Source organism: Aedes aegypti, chromosome 2 (genome assembly GCF_002204515.2).
Source record: "Aedes aegypti strain LVP_AGWG chromosome 2, AaegL5.0 Primary Assembly, whole genome shotgun sequence".
Lineage (NCBI taxonomy): Eukaryota > Metazoa > Arthropoda > Insecta > Diptera > Culicidae > Aedes > Aedes aegypti.
The window spans coordinates 419,668,630-419,690,984 of record NC_035108.1 but is presented as its reverse complement, the minus strand read 5'-3'; the positions used below and the strand labels follow the sequence as shown (position 1 = coordinate 419,690,984).

The following is a 22,355-nucleotide window of genomic DNA, read 5'->3' as shown; positions in this document are numbered from 1 at the left end:
AATTCAACAAATGCATCATTATATATAACATAATAATACAATATAATATAATATAATAAAATATAACATAATATAATACAGTATAATATAACATAACATAATATAATATAATTGAATATATTATAAAAGAACAAACTGAAAATCTTGAGAGAACGCAACTATTCGTGTAGTAGCTAACCTGTTATCAGCAATTGTTCAGCAACCCTATAACCTTGTGCTCAGTATTAAAAATAAAATGAAACGCCCCAGCAAACCTGAAAATACCAAGATCTAATGTGTGTGGTTATTATATAGGAGAAAGGGAGAAGATATTGAGTTGTACACTATCATGAGGCAACTAAACACTGTATTTGCGATGCAAAAATTATGTATGGTGTATCCACTTGTGCCCTGTGGGTAGCTCAACCAAAGTTCATCCATGACATATGTTCCTGATGATGAAATATCGAAATTGGGACGCATAAAAATATACATGCATCGCAAGCGTACGCACTGCACTTCATTGAAAGTGAGCTCAGCGTACATCAGCAGATCGAACAAATTCAATTAACGGAACGAACTCATACGCAAATCCTCCGCTTTCATGACTGCACTCGCATATTTCACAGGGAGGCTGCTGCTGGCAAAGACCAACACATATGCAAAAAAAGTTTTCAAACCAGAACAAACTCACCGGATTCGTCTGCAATTCCTCCCTATCAAGGAGAGCGCTCGCCGTCTTCGTTTTTGCACCTACACTACAACGTGATGCAACATCACGTCACACTTCTCACTTTCGCCGTATCACTAACACAATAATTTTTCTTCTTTCGAATTCTGTTCAGTTTGACTTTCACTCACACTTTGAAAATAACGGAGGAGAAGCTGAAGCTGAATTACTTCACAACTAATCACGCGGATGCAACATGAAAATTCATATTTTCATTTAGGAAAAACGGCACTTCAACAACATCAAAGTATGAATAATAAAATGCTCCCCGATTCATAACACTTTTCCACACCAATCACAAATTCCTCAAACTCGGTCCAAGAATTGGCTAAACGGTGACAATCACTTGCGGAGAGAACAACGGAGACGTCTGCTCGTGGCGGAGTAACAAACCGAACTGATTTTGCAAATGATTAGCTTATTTATAAAAAATAGTTCCATTCCAAAAACTTCAGATCTGTTTGAAGATTCCCAGTGCAGCGTTACTCCAACAACGGGCTTAGGATATCGGGAAATGGATGACAAGTTGACTGAAGCGACAAAAGTTCCATTTAAGATCAGTTTATCTCGAATCGCAGCGCAGGCTTGATTTTCAAAAAGATAATACGTATTTTAAATCATTATCCTTATGAACTTCCTTAAGATTTTTTTTGGGAATGTTTTTTTTTTTCTTCCTTCCAGGAAATTTCGGGTTGAATCTTAAAGAAGTTTTCATTCATTCATTCATTCGAAATATTTCAACAAATTCTCACGAAGTTCATGCTAAGATGCTTTAGGGTAACGGTCGTATTTTGGACCCCCTAAGGAAGTTATTTTAGTTGTTTGCCCCAATAAATTAATTGCACAGCGCAACCAAGTTAAAGAACATGCCAAAATGTAGAGAAAAACTTCATCTACGAGATAAAAATACCTATACGGTCATGTAGAATCAAAAAACCTTCGAAAATAATTAAATTGTGAAGCACTGTTTTTCATAATTTTGGACACACCAATACATTTTGGACCCTCAAAGTATATATTTTGGACCGTCGGCATTTTTTATCGTTTGGCGACAAAGTCCACGACACTGGTTGTATGATATGCTTGCCCATAGTCTAATCATTCCATTGACAATGGAAAACCGAAGAAACTCTACGATTTTAGTTCAGAAATTCGAAAAAAGTTTTTGTTTACATTTGAAAAATTTCTGACGGCTTCAATTTCTGTGTGTAACGTGTTGTAACGGTTTCATGAATGCACCAATTAAATAAAATTAATTTCAGATAAAATAAACACATTTTATATGTACAAACGGCTGATGCAAGTGCGGAAAAGTCCTATCTTTCCAAATGGCATGCAAATTGAGTTGGTCTCTCGAGTTAAACTGGGAAATTTGCAGGAAAATGGCTCAGGGAGTCCAAAATATATAGGGTAATTTGCCCATTATTGCGGTATTCCCTATTATTGCGGTATTAGAATTAAACACTCATTATTAATCGAAAACTCTATTTTCTATGGATATTATTGATGATGATGAAAGCTTATAGTGTTTCCAAGCTGTGCCAGATATATGCTTTGAAAATTAAACGATTTTGATCGATGGAAGAACAGTTTTGAATGATGCATCAATAAAAGCTTATATTTTTAACCAGTCCCTATATTTACGGACGGGTTTTCATAAGCGTGAATTTTTAAGTTAAGAACCAAAACAATTATATGAAGTGGGTATATCAGTTCAGTATGGATGTAGTTACATGATAGATATTGAATTTTGAATAAAAGTTCTATATTTTTGAAAAATAGCATATACCGCAATAATAGGACAATAAAAATAGCTGTTTGCCTATTATTGCGGTATCTGTAAATCACATTCAAACATCCGATATTTCTATAGTCATTTTAAATGTAATTGCTGGAAACATTAATTATATTATTAGGGTACTATTTTGTAACATAATTTTGTGTCATTCATACATTTATTTGGTCAAACAAAAGATATCTGTTTATCTTTACCCTGTAGTTGCTCTTTTTTTACAAATATATTGCAAATAAACACAATGTTTTACCGAAAAATCACGTAAACTGATTGAAAATCGTAAAACATGGCAAAAATGCGTTGAAAAACTAAAATACAAGATGATTGCAAGGAAGCATTTTTTTGAAATTTATTTTGGATTGATGAAAACTAGTGAAAAATATTTTTAAAAGCACCAAAATTGTGGTTATATTTGAGTCAAAAAATCATTTCTTATATTGCGACTAGTGGTCTTAGATGAAAGAACCTTATCTATTTGCGTTAACATTGTCCAGCTACGACGGAAGAGGAGAAGAAACTGGCAGAAAATCATTCGATTCTGTTGATTTGTTTTCAAATCGTGACATAAAGTAATTAATTAGTTTTCTTTATAGATACGTCCAAAGTCACACAAACTGACAGTACCGTGCAGTGTCATTAACATGGAGGGAGCATAATTTCAATGCTAAAACATTGTGTGACATTGAATGTATACTGAATGTAATAAAATCTATGATTTTTGGTATACCGCAATAATAGGACGGCACTACCGCAATAATAAGACGAAATACCGCAATAATAGGACAGAGGAAGAGCTTCAGATTTATGTTAAAAAAATGTATGTTTGATTCCAAAATTTGCTTTTTCACTTTACCTTACTCCAGATAAAGGATAGTTTTAACAGTTCAAAATGCAAAATACTACAATATTTAGGTTTTAGACACTGAAATACGATTTAAATTTCAACACCGTGCTTAAGTCCTCCATAATAGGACGGGTACCCTAGGGGTCCAAAATATATTGGTTACCCTAATAGGTAATTTTTCTAAGATTTTCTTATGACGATCATATGAATTTTCTTAAAAAAAAATCGACGTGATTTAAATCAATAATTCTGTTGAAGAACTCTTCCAGTATTTGCGGATATTCTTCATAATTATTTCGAAAGAGATGTCTGTAGTATCTTTCAAAGTTTCCCAAAGTTATTTCTCGGAGCACGTTTTTTCAATATTTTCTTCACAAATACCATAGGTAATTTGTAAAAGTACGTTGAAAAATTCATCAGGTAAAAACAGTTTTTGATGACGGTATTAATAAAAGTTCTACAGATCATCAACGAGTTTCTCAAAACTTACTGTAAGAACTTCTCTAGAAACTGTTACAGATTCTTGGAAGTACTAAATGAACTTTTTAATTTATTTTACACGAATCCTTTCTTTTCATAATTCACAAAAAAAAAGTTGTAATTATATCTTCGCGAACAACTCCAACTTTTTCGAGGAACCGTAGAATTCCCATATTGGACTGGTAGGAAAGATTCATCACGACTCTACTGTACATAGTTAAATAATTCCTACAATAAACACCACAAGGAAATTCAACAGCAAACCATTGAAAAATGAATTAATTCGATACTCCTTAGCCATTTTCAAAAGAATTCTCGAAAAATTTGCAAGAAACCTGTCCAGGGATTTTTGCAAGAATTTTTCTGGGAAATTTCATCAGGAACACCTTTAAGAACTCATACAGGAATTCCTCTTGTTGGGCGAATCCTTGGATATATTCTTAGAGAAAACTCCGAAGAAAATCTAGGAGAAAACTCTGAAGGAATCTCAGGGAGAATTCCTGTACGAATCCTCAGAGGAATTCCTGAAAGAAACCAGATGAAATTTTTGAAGAAATCCCTGGAGGCGTTCTTGAAGCAATCTCCGGTGGAATTTCCAAAGAGAACTCCGGAAGAACTCCTGAAGGATTCCCCGGAGGAATTCCTGAAGGAATCCCTGACGGAATTCTCCCAGAAAGAATTTCTGAAGGAATGAATGGAGGAATTCCTGAAGAAATGCCCGCAAAAACTCCTGGAAGACTCCCCGGAAGAATTCCTGGAGGATTACCGGTGGTAGTTCTGGAGGAATTCCCGAAGAAATTTCTGAAAGAATTCCCAGAGGAAATCTTGAAGGAATCCCCGGAGGAACTTAAGAAAAATCCACAGAGGAGTTCTCGGAATAATCCCCAGTAAATTTCATCCTCGGAAGAATTCTAGAAAGATTCCAAAAGTATTCCCCGCAGAAATTTCAGAAGGAATCTCGGGAGAAATTCCTAAAAGAATCCCTGAAGGAATCACAGAAGGAATTTCTGAAGGAATTTATGGAGAAATTCTAGTAAAAATCCCCGCAATTCCTGAAAAAATCCCAGTATGGTTTCTTGAAGGAATCTTCGGTGCAATTCTTGAAAGAATCTTCAAAGGAGTTCTTGAAAGAATCTCTGGATGAATTCCTGAAGGATTTTCCAGATATATTCCTGAAAAAATCATCGGAGGCATTCCTGAAGGAGTCCACAGAAGAATTTCCGAAGGCATCCACGGAGGAGTTCTTGAAGGAATCCCCAGAAAAATTCCTGAAGTAATCCCCGGAGGAATGCCAGCAGGAATTCCTTCCATGCTTTCTTCAGGAATTTTTCCCGGGATTGCTTCAAGAATTTCTCCGGGGATTTCTTCAGAAATCTTTGTAGGTTTCTTCAGGAACTCCACCTGAGGTTCAAACATGAATTCCACCTGGGATACTTCTAGGAATTTCCCCGGGAAGCCCTTCAGGAATTCCTCCAAGGATTCCTCTAGGAATCCCCGAGGAATATCCTAGAGGAATCCTTGGAGGATGGAATCCCTGATGGAATCCCGGGAGAAATTCCTGAAGGAAACATCGAAGGAATTCATGAAGAAATCCCCGTAGATATTCCTGAGAGCATCCCCGAAGGAATTCCTGAAGGAATCCCTGGAGAAATTCCTGAAGGAATCCCTGGAGAAATTCCTAAGGAAACCCAGAAGGAATTCCTGAAAGAATCCCCGAAGGAATTCCTGAAGAAATTTCCGAAGAAATCGACGGAGGAATTCCTGAGATAATCCCTGCAGGACTTTCTGTAAGACTACCTGGAATAATTCCTCAAGGAATTCAAGAAGGAAATATTGGAGGAATTCGTAAAGGATTCCCCGAAAGAATTCCTAAAGGTCTCCCCGAAAGAATTCCTGGAGCAATTGATGGAGGAATCCCCGGAGAAATTCCTGAAGAAATCATAGGAGGAATTCTTGAAAGAGCCCCCGAAGGAATCAACAGAAAAATTCCTGAAGGAATCACCAGAGGAATTCCTGACGGAATTCCCGGAGATATTTTGAAGGGAACCCCGAAGGAATTCCAGAACAGGGCAGGCAATCGTCAGATTCGTCACAGTGCGATGACGAAATAAAAAAAAATACATCGTCTCGTCATCGACGAAAGAATGCACGACGAACGTCAATGCAAAATCGTCAAAGAACAACTTTGTCTTCATTCCGTTCGCTCTCCTTTCTCAAACGAAAGAAGCGTTTATTATATATTCGATTGCTATGCACAAAACGGCGAATGCCATCCCAGAATTGCTTGTATTGGTGATTTAACCCGTACTCCTCAAGCTTCATCAATAGCTCTGTTGGTAAGCGCGTGACGTTGACGATTCAGAGATCGTTTGTTCAATTCCAGGCACGTTCTGTTTTTGTTTTATTTTTTTCAAAAAAGGCTCATAATCTATCGACAGCACGGTACATATTTTTAGTCGGCTCAGAGCTCCCGAACGAAGATTCAACCATAATGATGGAGGCTTATTTGTTTGTCATGACGCCGAGCCTTTGTGGCGGATCACTGCAGCAAATCGTCATCCAACGCTGGTTAAGTGACGATGACGATTCGTTTTTTAGTTTCATCGACGACTTTTTCTATTTGACGGTGACGATTGTCTACCCTGTTCCTGAAGCAATCCCCGAAAGAATCCCTGAAAGAATAACCGAAAGAATTCCTGAAAGAATCCCAGAAGAAATTTCTGAAGGAATCAACGGAGGAATTCCTGAAATAATCCCCGCAGGACTTCCTATAAGAATTCCTGCAGAAATCAACGGAAATCCTGAAAGAATTAACGGAGGAATCCCCGAACGAATTCCTGAAGGTCTATCCGGAAGGAATCCCCAAAGAAATTCCAGAAGATCCCTCGGAGGAATTCCTGAAGAAAACCTCGGAGGAATTCCTGAAGAACCCCGGAAGTATTTTTCAGGAGTCCTTGGAGAAATTACGGAATCCTTGGAGAAGTTCTTGAATGAATCTCTTGATGAATTCCTAAAGGAATCCCCGGTGGAATTCCTGAAGAAATCTCTGGAAGTGTTTCTCAAGGAATTCCCGGGGAAATTTCTAGAGGAATCCCTGGAATTTTTGAAGGAATCTCCGGGGAAATTCCTAGACGTATCCCAGCAGGAATTCCTGAAGCAACCTTCGGTGTGATTTCTTAAGAAATCCCATGAAGGAACCTCCGTAAAAATTCCTGAAAGAATCCCCTCAGGAATTCATTTAGGACTCTCTGGAAGAATTTCTGAAGGAATCTCTTGTAGAATTCCTGATAGTCTCTCCTAAAGAATTCCTAGAGAAATCCCCGGATTCCTGAAGGAATTTCTGAAAGAGCCCCCGAAAGAATCAACAGAAAAATGGCTGAAGAAATCCCGGAGGGATTCCTGACGGAATTCCCGGAAAAATTCCTGAAGAAATTCCGAGGGAAATTCCTGAAGCATACCCCGAAATAATTCCTGAAGCAATCCCCAAGGAATTCCTGAAAGGATAACCAAAGGAATTCCTGAAGGAATCCCAGAAAAAAATTTCTGAAGGAATCAACGGAAGAATTACTGAAATAATCTTCACAGGACTTCCTGAAGAAATCCAAAAAGGAATTTCTGATAAAATCAATGGAAATCCTGAACGAATTAACGGAGGAAATCCTGAAGGAATCCCTGAAAGAATTCCTGAAGGTCTATCAGGAAAGAATCCCTGGAAGGAATCCACGGAGAAATTCCTGAAGAGCCCCCGAAGAAAGTACTGAGGGAATTACAGAAGGACTTTCTGAAGGAATAAACGGAGAAATTCCTGAAGAAATCCTTGGACGAATTTCTTGAAGGAATCTCCAGATGAATTCTCGAGGGGAACTTTCGGAAGAATTTCTGAAGCATTCTCCGGAGGTTTTCCTGAAGGAATCCTCGTCGGAATGTTGGAAGGAATTCCCGGAGGAATTCCTGAAGAACCTCAGAAGTATTTTTGAAAGAATCCCCGGAGGAATTCTTGAAAGAATCCCTGAAGGAGTTCTTGGAGGAATTTTTTGATGAATTCTTTAAGGACTCCCCAAAGGAATTCCTTCAGGAATCCTTGGAGAAATTACGGAATCTTTGGAAAAGTTCTTGAAGGAATCTCTTGATGTATTTCTGAAGGAATTCCCGGAGGAATTCCAGAAGGAATCACTGGAAGTGTTTCTTAAGGAATTCCCGGGGAAATTTCTAGAGGAATCCCTGGAGGAATTCCTGAAGGAATCCCCGGGGAAATTCCTAGAGGAATCCCTTAGGAATTCCTACAAGTACCCACAAAAGAGTTCCTGAAAGATTCTCTAGAGGAATTCCCAAGGAAATCCCAGAAGGAACATCTGAAAGAACTAACGGAGGAATTCCTAAAGGACTCCCAGGAAGAATTTCTGAAGGATTTTCTGGAGGAATCCCTGGAGAAATTCCAATAGGAATTCCTGGAGGAATGCCCGGAGGAATTCCTGGAGGAATTGCTGGAGGAATCCCTGGAGTAATTTCCGGAGAAATTTCTGGAGGAATCTTCAGGGCAATTCTTGGAACAATATCCGGAAGTGTTCCTGGAGGAACCCCGGAGTAATGCCCGGAGGAATGCCCGGAGGAATACCGGGAGGAATTCCTGGAGGAATCGCCGGAGGAATTCCTGGGAGAATCCCCGGAGAAATTTCTGGAAGAATCCTGGAAGGTACTCATGGTGGAATTCCCGGAAGAATTCCTGGTGTAATTTCTGGAGGGATTCATAAATAAATTCTAGAAGGTATTTCTGGAGGTAATCTGGCGGTAAAAATCCCCAGAGATTTCCTGGAGAAAATTCCAGAAGTATTCCTGGAAAAAAATCCCCGGAGGCATTTTCGGAAGCATTTTTGGATAAACCACAGGATGAATACCCGGATAAATTACAGGAAGAATACAAAGAGGGATTCTCGAGGGAATCTATGAAGAAATTTCCTGGAAGAATTCTTGGAACGGAAAACTTCTGGAGAACACCCCAGTAAGTTTTCCTGTAGGAATCTTCGGAGGTGTTTCCGGAGGAACTCCTGGAAGAATTCCCCTGGGTAATACCTTGAAAGATTCCTAGATAATCCTTAAATAATTCCCGGAGGTGTTCCTGTAGGACTCCCTGGAATAATTCTTGGAGGATTCCTCGGATATGATAGTCACAAAGAGAATCTACTGATAAAGACGATCTCAAGTATGGGCACGACTATACTGCCATTTCAAGACTAGTGAAGATTCGATGACTTCACTATACTGCCATTTCAAGACAAGTGAAGATAAAAATCTGATTTTTACACATTTACACAAAATGTAGGGTCTGTGCAGACCAGATAAAAATTGATTTTCTAAAATCAAAATTTTCAATGTAAACGATTATTAAATCAAAAAATTTATTACAGATACTGGTTGAAAAAGCTTCTAGAAAAATACAAAAGTATAAAAATATTTGATTGTTTGGAAAAGTACTGTGATTTTTATTACCAAAGTCGTGCCCATACCTTCTGGGACACCCTATAGTTCTTCGCCAACGTCTGCTTGTCTCACCTTGAATTTATTCATTTGAATCCATTCTCAAAAGAACACTTTTTACCATAATTCGTCATCATGAGCTGCAGGTTTCACCGTACACGGATAATAAGGCCAATTCACACAAATATTAAGGTCATTCTGGCAATTTATTCAAATTTGCTTTCAAAAGCAACTTTCATTGCACACCACATTTTTTGTGTGGCCTCACTTTCACTCGTAGTCATCGGAGGAAATACCAGATAAGCTTGAAAGCACAACCATGAACCGGCAAAGCGAAACAGAGAAAAAAAAACAGCAAACATCAAACACTGTTCGAGACGCTTGACCTACTGCTGACCATAGTGAGACCTTGAAGGAGGACGGGAGGAGAGGGGGTCCAGATAGCTGTAGCAGTAAGTGCGCAGCTATTCAGCAGGATCAAGCTTAGGATCGTGGGTTCGAATGTCACCGTTCGATATACCCCGGTAGAGGAGAATCGCAAAAGAATAACAAAACTTATCATTAAAATAGAATGTTTGAATAGCAAAATTTGTTCTTTGTTTGTTTGAAATAAGAGATAAAATAACAAAAATAATAACTAAGTTTATATGGCATAAAAACAAAATAATATCATATTTTGCCATTGTAATAACAAAATAATAGCAAAAATATTGGCAACGTAAATAACAAAACATGTTATTATTTGGATATTGATAACAAAATAATAACTAAATAAGCTATTCACGAGTAGATCAAAAGAATGGTAATTTTAGTTCTTTGACTTTAATATCTAAATTTAGTATGATTGAAAAATAAACTTTTTGCTTACCTGCAAAAAACATTTGCTTTTTAAATATTCAATGAATATCATACGAATTGTAAAACTAGCTATTATGGCAACATTTGATGTTGGTTTGTTCTCATTAATTATTTAAATAAAGTTTTCAAATATCAAAATAATGACATATTTTACTGTGATGGCGATGTTTGTTATTCTTTACATATTTAATGTTTTATTAGTATTTTTGCATAAATAACATATTTTACCATGATAGTATATTTTGTTATTGATTAGTTATTACATGACTTTCAAGTATAACATACCAATGACAAATTTTGCTATCATTGTATGTTTTGCTATTGATGAGATATTTATGTCATATATTAATAACATAATAATGGTTAAACTAGATATGATTGCAAAATTTGTTCTTATTTTACCATTATTTTGCTATTCACCTCTACCCGGGTATACAAACAAGAATGGTCAATTGGCAAAGAAATTTCTCAGTTAATAACTGTGGAAGTCCTCATAAGAACACTGAGCTGAGAAGCAGGTTCTGTCCCAGTTAGGGTGTAACGCCAGAAAGAAGAATGAGGATGGACGATGACGGCATCATTACGAGCGCACGCGACCGGAACCGAACTTGGATGCTGCCAGAAACAATGACCCTCTCCAATAATCTCAACACGATGGAAAAAAAGAGATGGGAATGCCAAAAATAGCACAAAAATAAAAAGAAACACAACAGACCCCCTCCCCTCCCCCCAAATGCGCCAATAAGTTTTGCTTTTGTCTGCTACATAATTGAGTGAAAGCAGTGGTATCGATTTTCCTTTTCATTGCTAAGGTTATGCGAAAAGCATTGTTAATGAGTACTGTACACTGTCTATAACTTATTTAGTTTTCACAGTTTAGGGTAAGTGTTCCCTTAGTTGTGGGTGTTCCTATAGTTGCGGTAGTGCCGTTTTCACTGATTTTATTACATTAGCCACAGAACCGACACTGCCAATCGACGCATTGGCTTGTTGATACACGGAATAGTTGAAAAGAGCGTTTAAATTGGCTTAAAACTGATAAAATATCACTAAAATTGCTAAAACTTTTCTTCCTTGTACCAAAAGTTGCGGTAAGGTGTTCCTATAGTGGAGGATCCCATAAGAAAACAACGGATACCGCAACTATAGGAACACAAATCAAAAATATACCGCAAGTAAAGGAACAGCATACCGATAGGGGAGGTATTATTTTTCACTGGCATGCCGTGGATTACTGCGATCAAATCATTTTTTTTTTTCATTAAGTCAATGGTCGTTGCTTCTCGTTACAACATCAACATGTACATTAATTGCGTTTCTTGAATTTAGGCGGCTAAATTAAGTTCAATCGTGCTTAGTACCTCCACTATTGGTACATCTACCCTAATACACCAAAGACATTTTTTACAATTAAATACACTGTCCATATTCGCAGGAAATCCCATAGAATATAGGACTGTAATGCGAGTATGAGAAATACAGTGGTTCGTAAAAAAATGAGTAACGTGGAATTTAGTCGCATTTCGTTCCGTACGGTCTTTTAAAATATCGCATACCCTTATCCATTTCAGATTCACGAAGACGCGGGCGGACGTCTCAATGGCTCTCAAGATACCTATCTGTTTCATTAATTTGATGGTTGCCATCGCTGCCGACGACTACCTACTCACCTGCAGCTTTTCCGCGTAGTACACCAAACTGGCAAACACGACGATGCCAAGCACCAGAAAAAACACCAATAGCGTCAACTCCCGGGCCGATGCCTTGAAGGTGTGAATTAGGATCCGCAGCCCGGGCGAATGTCTCGTCAGCTTGAACAGTCGCAGAATTCGGACGATGGAAAAAGCCTCCAGCAGGCCCGTCTGTTCGCCCATCCGTTGGCACACGTCGGTGTAGAAACTAAGCGTCGCCGCGAGATCGATGATGTTCACCGGCGATTTTATGAACTCGAATATGTTGGGGGCGACCTGTAATGGGAAAGCGGTAAACATTATTATCAAAACTAAAATTGATTATGTGCCTAGCATAATGGCTTTCGAAACATATTAGCTAAAGACCTGCCCATATGAGCTTTACAGCAATGTGTCAGTTGGCTTCAAACCATTTTTATTTAGGCTGATATGTTTCGATAGATTTTCTGATGGAACGAGTGCTTCACAAATTAATCTAACTCAGAAGGAAGATGTTCAACTGCTTAGTTGACAAAGCACTCGTTTATCAAACACGAATCGTAGATTCGATTTCCACCTGAATGAGGGTTTTTTTTCTTTATTTAACTCACAATTCTTCTATTTTACATACGCGTAATCGCGCTTAATACACAATATCGATTAGTTTATCAAACATCGATAAAACAGTTCTAATGGAAGGTTTCAGTATATCGTATATAAAATAAGTGATTGTGATGTTTTCATAAATATTTGCTTGATTCTGATCCATACTATTTTCCTTAAACAACGTATGTTTCATGCAGAGTTGCACAATATCGGTCATATCAAATGATGGCTGATGGACTAAAACAATCAATATCATTTGCGAACTATCAATACCACTTTGATCCAGGCATTACATTTCATCTCATCTTTTGATCATCTGAGTGGGATATGGATCGAATAACAAGATATTATCTTTGAGCTCTTTGATCGATTTTTCTCCTAGATCTCTGCCTCTTTTGATCATCAATAGAATATTCTAATCTCAGCAAACTGTACGGAACAAATGTTCGGAAAGTGACACTGTCTATCATGCAAATAGAAGACAGGATCAAAAGTTATTATGATTTGTGAGTTTAGTGGAAGTGTAAGCTTATATTTCATATTGAAATAGATCAAAACATTATTTACCTTTATCTATAGGTAACGCAGCCCTCGACTTCAGTGAAAAATGCCGTGTTTATCCTGCCCAATTTGGTCTCCTCCCATGTTCAACCAGGATATATCAAAAATACCCGACCGTCAACATTTTCGTCTCAAAGGATTGAACGAAGAACGAGGAATATGAAGAGACGGTTTTCCCACAATTTAAATTTCACAATATTATCAAACATTATTGCTGTATGATATTTGTGGGATTAACATTACGTCAAATAAAGATTACCATGCTCTGCATTCGTTATAAATGCAATATTTCAACCCATTCAGTTTCTCTACAAACCGCGTTTGGTAGATAAGCTTGAGTTTGAAGCTTCCGCTCAAGGATCCGTCATCGTACGATGACTACGAAACTTCAAGAGCAGTTTATCTATTCAAAACTAAAAAATCTTCGAAAAAAATTTGTTCACTGTGTTTTTGTTGGAGAATAGAATACAGTGAACATATTACCGTGTAAATTTTCTTGATTTTGAACGATTAAGCTGCTTCTGAAAATTCCTAAACCAGTGACGGATCTTCCCTCCTTGAACATTTTTATTTCAGTAATGAGTACAGTGAGATTCCGTTTTTGGCACGCTCCGTTTTTGGCATGCTCCGTTTTTGGCACCCCCCGATTTTGGCAACAAAATGGATCCGTTTTTGGCAACATTTTTCAATATCATTAAAATTTGTATTTTTCTGTAAATATTATTGTGTCGTTTGTTTTAGTCATTTGAAAAGCAATCCAGCTTCACGCTTACCGCATACCAGAGTTTAATTTTCGCCGATATTTCTCAAAATGTCGCCAACTTCTAGGAGCACCGTATGCGCTTATTTAATTCTAGATGGCCGTATAGTCGCAACGTTTCATGAAGTCATTAATCTCTATGAGTATCAACTAGAGTTCCAACATATTTTCTCAGGCATTCACGCTTTATGACCAGCTCACTTAAGTATGCCGGTAGACAATTGTAATTAGTAAAAGTCAGTTTTCTTCAGATTTGGAACAGCTTTTCTTAACAAAGCAACATTGACAGGAACAAAAAGTCTAAAAATCACACAGAGTTTTCATCTACAAATTCGTTTCGCCATTTCAGTTCACTGTTCTTTTTATTGTAGAATTACATGCATTGCTTATGTAGAACATACCACAGCAAAACGATCCAACATTATATTCTAGTATTACTCAAGTTAGAGTATACTACGTGACATATCAAGATTTATTTCAAGTATGCCTGCCGCATGAAATTATCAAAATGTTCCTTACGAGATCCTGGTGACCCCTGGCTGGGTCTAGGGGTTGTCTAACTGGATTCTGGAGAATCCTTACGTTTTTTGACAATTTTGTTTTTAATATCAGCTTCTAAGAATTTTCAGTGAATTCTTAGAAATTTGGGGATTCCTATCGGTTATTACTAAGGGGTTTCTGAACGCGGGAACCTGAGAATGTATATAGTGGATGCTGTGCAAAATCTGTCGATTCCTTGTAAACTTTTAAGATTTCTAAGGCAGCCTGTGAATTTTTAGAGGAATACTGCGGATTCTTAATTGTATTTTGAATATTTTCGGTAAGATCTTGAAGATTTTGAATAGGTTACCAGTGGAATGTGGGGATTGCTAGTGGCACTCAAAGTCAAAGTCCTTATGAACCTTTGAGAATTTCGATCGGAAACTTGAGAATTTTCAGCAATATGGCAGCGGAATCTTGAAAGTTTAAGCACTATCTTCAAAATTATCACCAAGCTCTTGGGTAGATGTGAATTCCTATCTAACTCCTAAGTAAGATCCAAAGAATACTAAGTAAGATTCTGTGGATTCTTAGCAAGCTGGTATAGAACACAAACGGGTTCTATACCATTTTGTAATAATTTTCAGATGACATTTTCAACCATATTTGAAAGACAATATACACCGTCTTAAACCAAAGGCTGCACTTATATTATACAACGGACACACGGAACAACCATTCATTGAAGATGAAAAAATTTTGATTCCTGAAATTGAAAAGATTCCTCCGACAAGGGGCGAACCTACACTCCGTAGTACAATACGCCCAAACGATTGACGCCTCTGACCTTACGGCTACGAAGCCCACATTTCTATGGAAAACCCTATTGAAGGCTTTGTCAATATTATGTTCCAAAATATATAATAGTTTTTTATTGGTACAGCAAATGATTTCAGCTGTCTTTGTGTTCTCTTTGACTGTAGTCAATCATTTGATATCACATATCTTACTATGCAAGAAATTTAATTTAAAATAATCATTTTTAAAACATCGAATATTTTAAAATTTGACGCTTGGGATTAAAATAGAAACCGTTTTTTCTTTAAGTTTACTTAATTAGAATCATTCAGTTTTGAAACACCTAGAACTTTTTTTTTTTGTAAATACGCTTTCAATGAAATTTCTGTATTCTTACACTACTTTGAGGAATTGTTCTGTTCTTGAACAAAGGTCGCTTATGTGATTATTGATCTACATGACCTAGGTATACAAATAGTATACATAAAGTTTATAAAAGATCATTGAAGATATTTCAGCTATGAAAAATGTGTAGAACGCCTGTCAAAATAAATATGACGAATCTTTAGATTTATAACATACCTCTATCCTACGAAAATCTACTTCGAAATGGACCGTTCGGAAGTCTGGTCATCATTTGGTTCCATAATTATGATGGAACAACGTCAAAATGATATTTTTGAAATTGAAAAAATGGGTTCCGATTTTGGCACGGTTCCGTTTTTGGCAACTGAAAATTTTGACTTTGTTGCCAAAAACGGAATCCCACTGTACATAAATAAGACAAGCCTTTTAATATATTTAATATAATCACCCCATTACCAAACAAATTATATTGTTTTTCACGTTAAAACATCAATTAGGGGAAAGCACAGTATGAATCCATAGGTGTAAAATATAAAAATTTTCGTTTCACTACAATCAATTCCCAGCCAAGTAAATTGTTTTATTGAGCGCAAAAGCTTGGTAGAAATGGGCGAAAAATCAAAACTATATGTCAAAAAACAGCTGAGAAATAGCAATGATTATCTAAAATCGCCAGCTGTTCAAGGGAATCTTGACTGCAACCGAACTCGTCTGACCTTCTCTGACTGAACGTTCAAGTACCGGTGCAGCTCCTCACTAAGCGAGCAAAATGTGTTTTTTTTCACAACAAGTTCCACAGATGTGGGACATCATACACTTGGTTTTACGTAAACGTGTATGAACTGTCAATGGTAATCATTTTATGATCAAGATGAAAAGATTGAATCATTCAAGGGGTGGATCACTTTCTCAATGTACATCAAATGCACATCGATTTGCATTAGATGCATTTTTTAGACATCCACATCAACTTAGCTTTGACCTGTACCAGCGTATTGAGCTATAGCAACGAGTCATTCGTGCCTATTTTGCGCGGCGTGTGAGGTGACACGAGTCGAATGAGGTGACAATTGTCGACTCGCTCCCATTTGATTAACATTAGTCGTCTCACGTCACTCGCGGTGAGAGCGAGTCGTCTCGACTCACACGCCGCGCAGAATAAGCACGATTGTTTGTTGATTTAAAACTGTTTATTTGATGGTTTGACTCTTCGTAACGAAAAAAGAACATTCTTCGATGTTCTTCCATTAATCACAAAATTCATTCATTTTAGGTTACCTAGCTGAAGCTCAAAACTGAAATTTTATTAAATTCGTATTAGAAGCCTGGCTTAAGCAGCTCTGAAATCTTGGAGCACACAACGAACATAATGGGGGGAGGGAGAAGATGGTGGCTTTGCAGGCATATATTATCTCCCTCTCCCGTAGACACAGTGCCATTTAGAATCAGGATTCATCGGAACCTCCTCCCCGAGAAACGCACAGCCTTACTGGTCTCATTACTAGTGGCGATTGTAAATGCGCATCAAATTCAAAAATCCAAATATAAATGAAAGATTTTCGGGAATTATTTGTTTAAATAAATTGTTTTAATCTCTTCAGTTTCGATTTGGGTTGGGTACAGGTTTAAAGCGGTAAACTCTTGGGGTTGATTAATACATTAATTAAAGAGAACACAACTAAACATATCCTCTGAAGTAGGACATGCTTCATCTACGTGGTTGTAAATGTATCCACATCGTTGTCATTCCGTTGAATGTCGGAGTTGCATTGCGATTGTTTAATTCACCATTTATTGAACGGATAACTTAAAAAAGCTCACTAATTGTCGAACAAGTCATTAGGAATGTTTCAGTCCCTCTTTGAATTTGTTTTTGGGTGAGGGGGCAACTGTACTTGAGTTTGTGAAAAATCGAGATTGACACTTCAAAAAAATCAACAACCAATTGTTGGAGCAAGCCATGAATTGAAAATCTGTTGAGTGTGCATTTAAGGGGACACGGGAGACCGTGTTATTTTCCCTATCTTTCGTCTCACTCTAACAATAATCACCAAAACTTTGTGGAAGCAAATCTCGAGTTTTAGTGAACCGATGAAGCTGAAAATTTATCGGGTTGTGCACTACATATATATAATCATAGTGATACATTTTCGCATTGATATATGGAGTGGTTCTTGGGATTTGCTTCTTGAAATGGATAGGGTGATTATGATGACGTCCCGGGCGGCCTTAAATGCATTTGAATGTATAAAATTATTGCAATGCATCAGGAGTGATCCGCCCCTTGGAATCATTTCAATGTGCTCTTGAATTAGGGATAATATCTTTTCAACATGCAAAGATGATCTCTACGCTCAGATGAGATTGCAATGCCTGCTTTGATCTGACAACCAACAGCGGTTATGCGACATCGCACTCTAGATCACAATCACTGCAGAATGAGTGATCACGTGGTAATAACCCACGCTTTTGATGTTTTTCAGTGACCAACACACAGTTTTAATTCGTCTGCAGCACTATCAAGAATATCGTACTAATAATTTGCAATTTTATTTGCTTAATTTAAGGTGAAACTCCGTTGAATCCACACATTTCTGTATACAAGTAGTTGTGCACAAAAAATAATTTCATATTTGCTGGTAGTAGTGAAAAAAATATAAATAAGACATTGCTGCCAGTAATGATTGCATCAATTTGAGTCATTCTCACGCCAGTTGAATAATATTGGTTGATGTCGTACGTAACCTTCAACATTCTTGACAGCACTGCAAACGAGCAGCTGACTTGAAATTAGAAAAATTAAAAAAAAGCGGAAATTGGTGATCGGGTGATTGTTTTTGGCACGGATTTGTCAAGTTTTAAGTTGTTACCAGCAGATATCAACTAGAATATGTTTTTCAGTGAACAAGTAGTGAAAGTAAACTGTGTTGAATATACTACGTGTAGCGAAAATGGTGTAGTTGAACGAAAAGTGCTCTTCGTTCGCGGGTGGATACGTGTAAACAAACATAGGCAAGTTTGTCGTTCGTTTTGAATATTAGCACGATTTGTAAAATTTCGACTAGCTACTAGATACCAAACTATGAAAATGTTAAGTTAACAGCGTTCTGATGACGCGTTAGCAATTTGGGAGTGATTACTTGTAGGTAAGTGGAGTATTTTGAGAAATAATGTGGATCGCCGTCTAATGTGTATGTATGTGTGAGGAAGCCTGCCATGACAGGGATTCCATCCTATATGTCCTTAACGCTAAACTTGACTCATCAGTGATATCCATAGTCTATCGCCATCAGGGCTGCCAGATGTACAGATTTCTCTGTATTACACAGATATTTTTATTCTGACACAGATTCAATTTGTATGGAACACAGATTTTCTTTCAACAATTTTTGTATGGACACAGATTTTCTTGTATGGGACACAGATTTTTTAACCTCGTGGATACAGATTTTCTATCAAATCATCTGGCAGCTCTGATCGCCATCAATGCATTGGTGATGGAGTAGACAGCATGATAGTGATGTGATATGGAATGTTCGGAATTGTATCGCAATCGGCCTGTACAAATCAGCAAATTTCAAGCGTTGATAGAATAGAAATATTAGTAGTAGAACGCTAATGGCGCAGTTCTCACAAAACTGAATTAGTTTTTTATCACCTTTAACTGTATTTTTTCATTGTTTGTTAGATGTGCATGATTTTAAAATTGATTTGACACTTTGAGGACCGGTACTCAAGCTGTCAGCGCGTGGCAAACTAGATGTTGGTAACACGAACAGTAGCGACATAAGCATTCTTAGGTTAATGCTTCTACTGTTGATAGTGACAGCAAGCAACTCTGGTTCCATGTTAACATCATCACCACACTGTGATAATCCGCATTCCGCATAAATTATTCATATCCAGAAATAAATCACTCGTAAATGGCTTCATACTTCAACCGCACTTTTCTTGGACCCCTTTCGGTTTCAATAATTCAATAATCTTCATCGACATTCTTCATATACGAGTCACCATTCTCTGTCCTTAGCTTCACCGAAACCAAAAGGGGTGTAAAATAATCATAAATCGTTTATATACCAACACACCTTTTCTAGCCGTGCGAACCAAGTCCATTTAGAAGCAGTAGCTTCACGTATTCAGGTACCTGTTGGTACTTCACGAACACAGGCTCCAGTAAACTCTGGGACGATTCTATGACATTTCCCGGAAACCCATTTCCCGGAATGCCACTTCCCGGAATGCCATTTCCTGGAATGAACCAATTATAAGCTTTGTTTTTTTTTGCGATGTGAATGTCAGAACGCGATTTACGCGCAACTATACAGCGAGGATCTTTTCGTCGTAAAATTCTTTTACCTTCGAGGGCATAGAATTTCTTTGTCAATCAATCGATCAATCAATTAATCAATGTTGGAGTACTAATATGAACATTGAGCCGAAAAGCAGACTCTGCTTAAGCTATAATGTCTTGCCAGAATGAAAAAAAAAAAAGAATATAAGATGATATTGATTAAAAAAACAAACCCTTATAACAGCATACAGTTCATGCTAATATCTTATTCCAAAGGAGGGGAAGGAATTGTGGAAGCATCACAAACCTTACAAAATTGACAGGGTGGAAGTTGATCAAATGTGTGAAACTTTTGCATGAAATGATTTGTTTCTAATACAATAATTCAACAGAACAACCTAAGTTTGAAAGAAGGGAAAACTTAGGGTGTTTAAAATTGGCAGCCTTCTCGACAAAACATTTTTATTTCGGGATACACCCGATTCTGTTTTTGCACGGATTTTTTTTACACGGCCGTGCAAAATAAGTTTCTATACATTTTTTCCGCCAAAACCTTATTTTTGCATGAAACGTCCAGAAATGGTGTTACTTTTTTTGCACGATTTTTGAAGTTTTGAACTGAACATTATTATCTGTTCTTATGACATAACTTGAAAGAACAGCCTATGTTTGGAAGAAGGGCAATTATCCAATGAATTTACAGACAGTATGGAGAATAATAACTCTATCATCCGAATGATTCCTCATAGACTGCACATAGTACCATAGAAGAGGTCTTGAATGTCTTGAGATTATTTAGTCTTAAATTAAGTCTACAGTTGGAAACCTTTCGAAGGGATATGAGATCTAGAACATTTTTCTACATGATATAGAATAGATAGACTAAACTGAACATTCAATAGGAGTGTTTGAAAAAAAATATATCTAAAAATATTTTTTTATAAGGTTCACTGGAATATGTGTACTGTGCTACTGAATTGTCCGGTAAAACTGTTTTTCAAATCAGAATATCAACCATTTTCTTATAGTTTGGTTCAGCCAGAGTGAACTAAGAGTTTACATGGGAAATTTCTGATGATTTTCTTGAATATTCTATCTTGACTTTTTTATTGGACCCTGTTAGTCGTTTTTACGCGGTAAAAGTTATAAAAGAGTCATTCGCGATGTGCTCGCAGATGAGTGGATTTTAAAGTTAAATATCTTAATATAATGGATTTGATACTTTGTTCAGTTCAGCAGAACCCCGACCAAATATAAGAACAAAATATAAATTCACGTTGCCTGTTGCTAAATCAATAATTGTTTAAATATTTGAATTCAACATAAAAAGTTAGGATGCAGTTCAGCATGGATTTTCTAAACGATACATCAAAAAAGTATAATCGACGTGCAGGGTGACATTGAGCCTAGGGGGTGACTGACCACCCGTTTCGAAGCATTTCATGGATATTTACAAAGTAAATATCAAGGTTCTGATACATGTTTTTTTTTTGGAAGTTTAACAACTACCGAAAAGCTAAACATTACATATAATTTGCAATTGAATTAGATGGACAAATTGATGTGAAGATTTGCGAAAAAGTTACACGTCTTCTCAGTGAGAATCGAACTGACGACTCCCCGATCTCTAGTTGGGGCGCATTACCACTACGCCATGAGAGGACTCATGAACGCAGGAGTTAACCTGAGTTCGATTTCAGCTCAATAATCACGTGGTCCTCTTTCGCAATTATTGAGCTGGAATCGAATTCATGTTAACTTCTGCGTTCATAAGTCCTCTCATGGCGTAGTGGTAACGCGCCCCAACTAGAGATCGGGGAATCGTGAGTTCGATTCTCACTGAGAAGACGTGTAACTTTTTCGCAAATCTTCACATCAATTTGTCCATCTAATCCAATTGCAAATTATATGTAATGTTTAGCTTTTCGGTAGTTGTTAAGGTTCTGATATTAATTTGTTATGAAAATAGTGGTCCAAAGTCACCCTTAAAGCCCAATGTCACCTCAAACGACGGTACATCAGGGCCACCAAGAATATTTTTTCAGGGCTACCAAGAGTTTGCTTATGAGCTGTTTTGAATAATATATGTTAAAAAGAATATCACTATCAAACTAAACTATGAGTAAAATTGCCCCAAAACAATTGACCATTTTTAAAAATCATTTTCAAGACCATTTCCAACCAACTTAAAGTTATCCAACGTCAAAACTGCGGTCGTGTCTTGCACACAACCCCTCCAGTTTGTTTTTTCGTCGATTATTTCAATTGTTCTTGAATATCTTTCCGGGAAACGAAATATTCCGGGAAATGTCTTTCCGGGAAATGGGGTATCCGGGAAATGATTTCCGGGAAATGTCTTTCCGGGAAATGGTATAGAACCCTCTGGGACCCCCTTCCACAATATGGCGCATCTACATGTATAAAGATGAGGATCGAAATGACAGAACGATCCCTGCAGGACTATTATTCGTCGTCAGTGGTTGCTGCCGAGCTTTACACTTTATGACGGTCGGTGAGAATATTTCTCGATTACTTTTTCAAATCGACGTAAGTAACTTCCATACGGTTTTGAGAAAAATAATTCAGGAGAATCATAACCTGTCTTCTAAAACTGTATTAAAATTAATCACCTTTTTAACATTTTGACGTAGAAGTACGT

The 22,355-nt window shown here is 37.2% G+C and overlaps 1 protein-coding gene across 2 annotated transcripts in view; it reads right to left on the bottom strand.

Moving 5' to 3' along the window:
- The window catches only part of LOC110677026 (potassium voltage-gated channel protein Shaw-like), a 319,054-nt gene that overhangs the window by 58,404 nt on the left and 238,295 nt on the right, over window positions 1–22,355 (bottom strand). For both annotated transcript variants that reach the window (XM_021847454.1, XM_021847452.1), the window contains exon 8: window positions 11,832–12,128. In XM_021847454.1, the coding sequence (XP_021703146.1) occupies window positions 11,832–12,128 (297 nt within the window). The remainder of the gene's footprint in view (window positions 1–11,831; window positions 12,129–22,355) is intronic.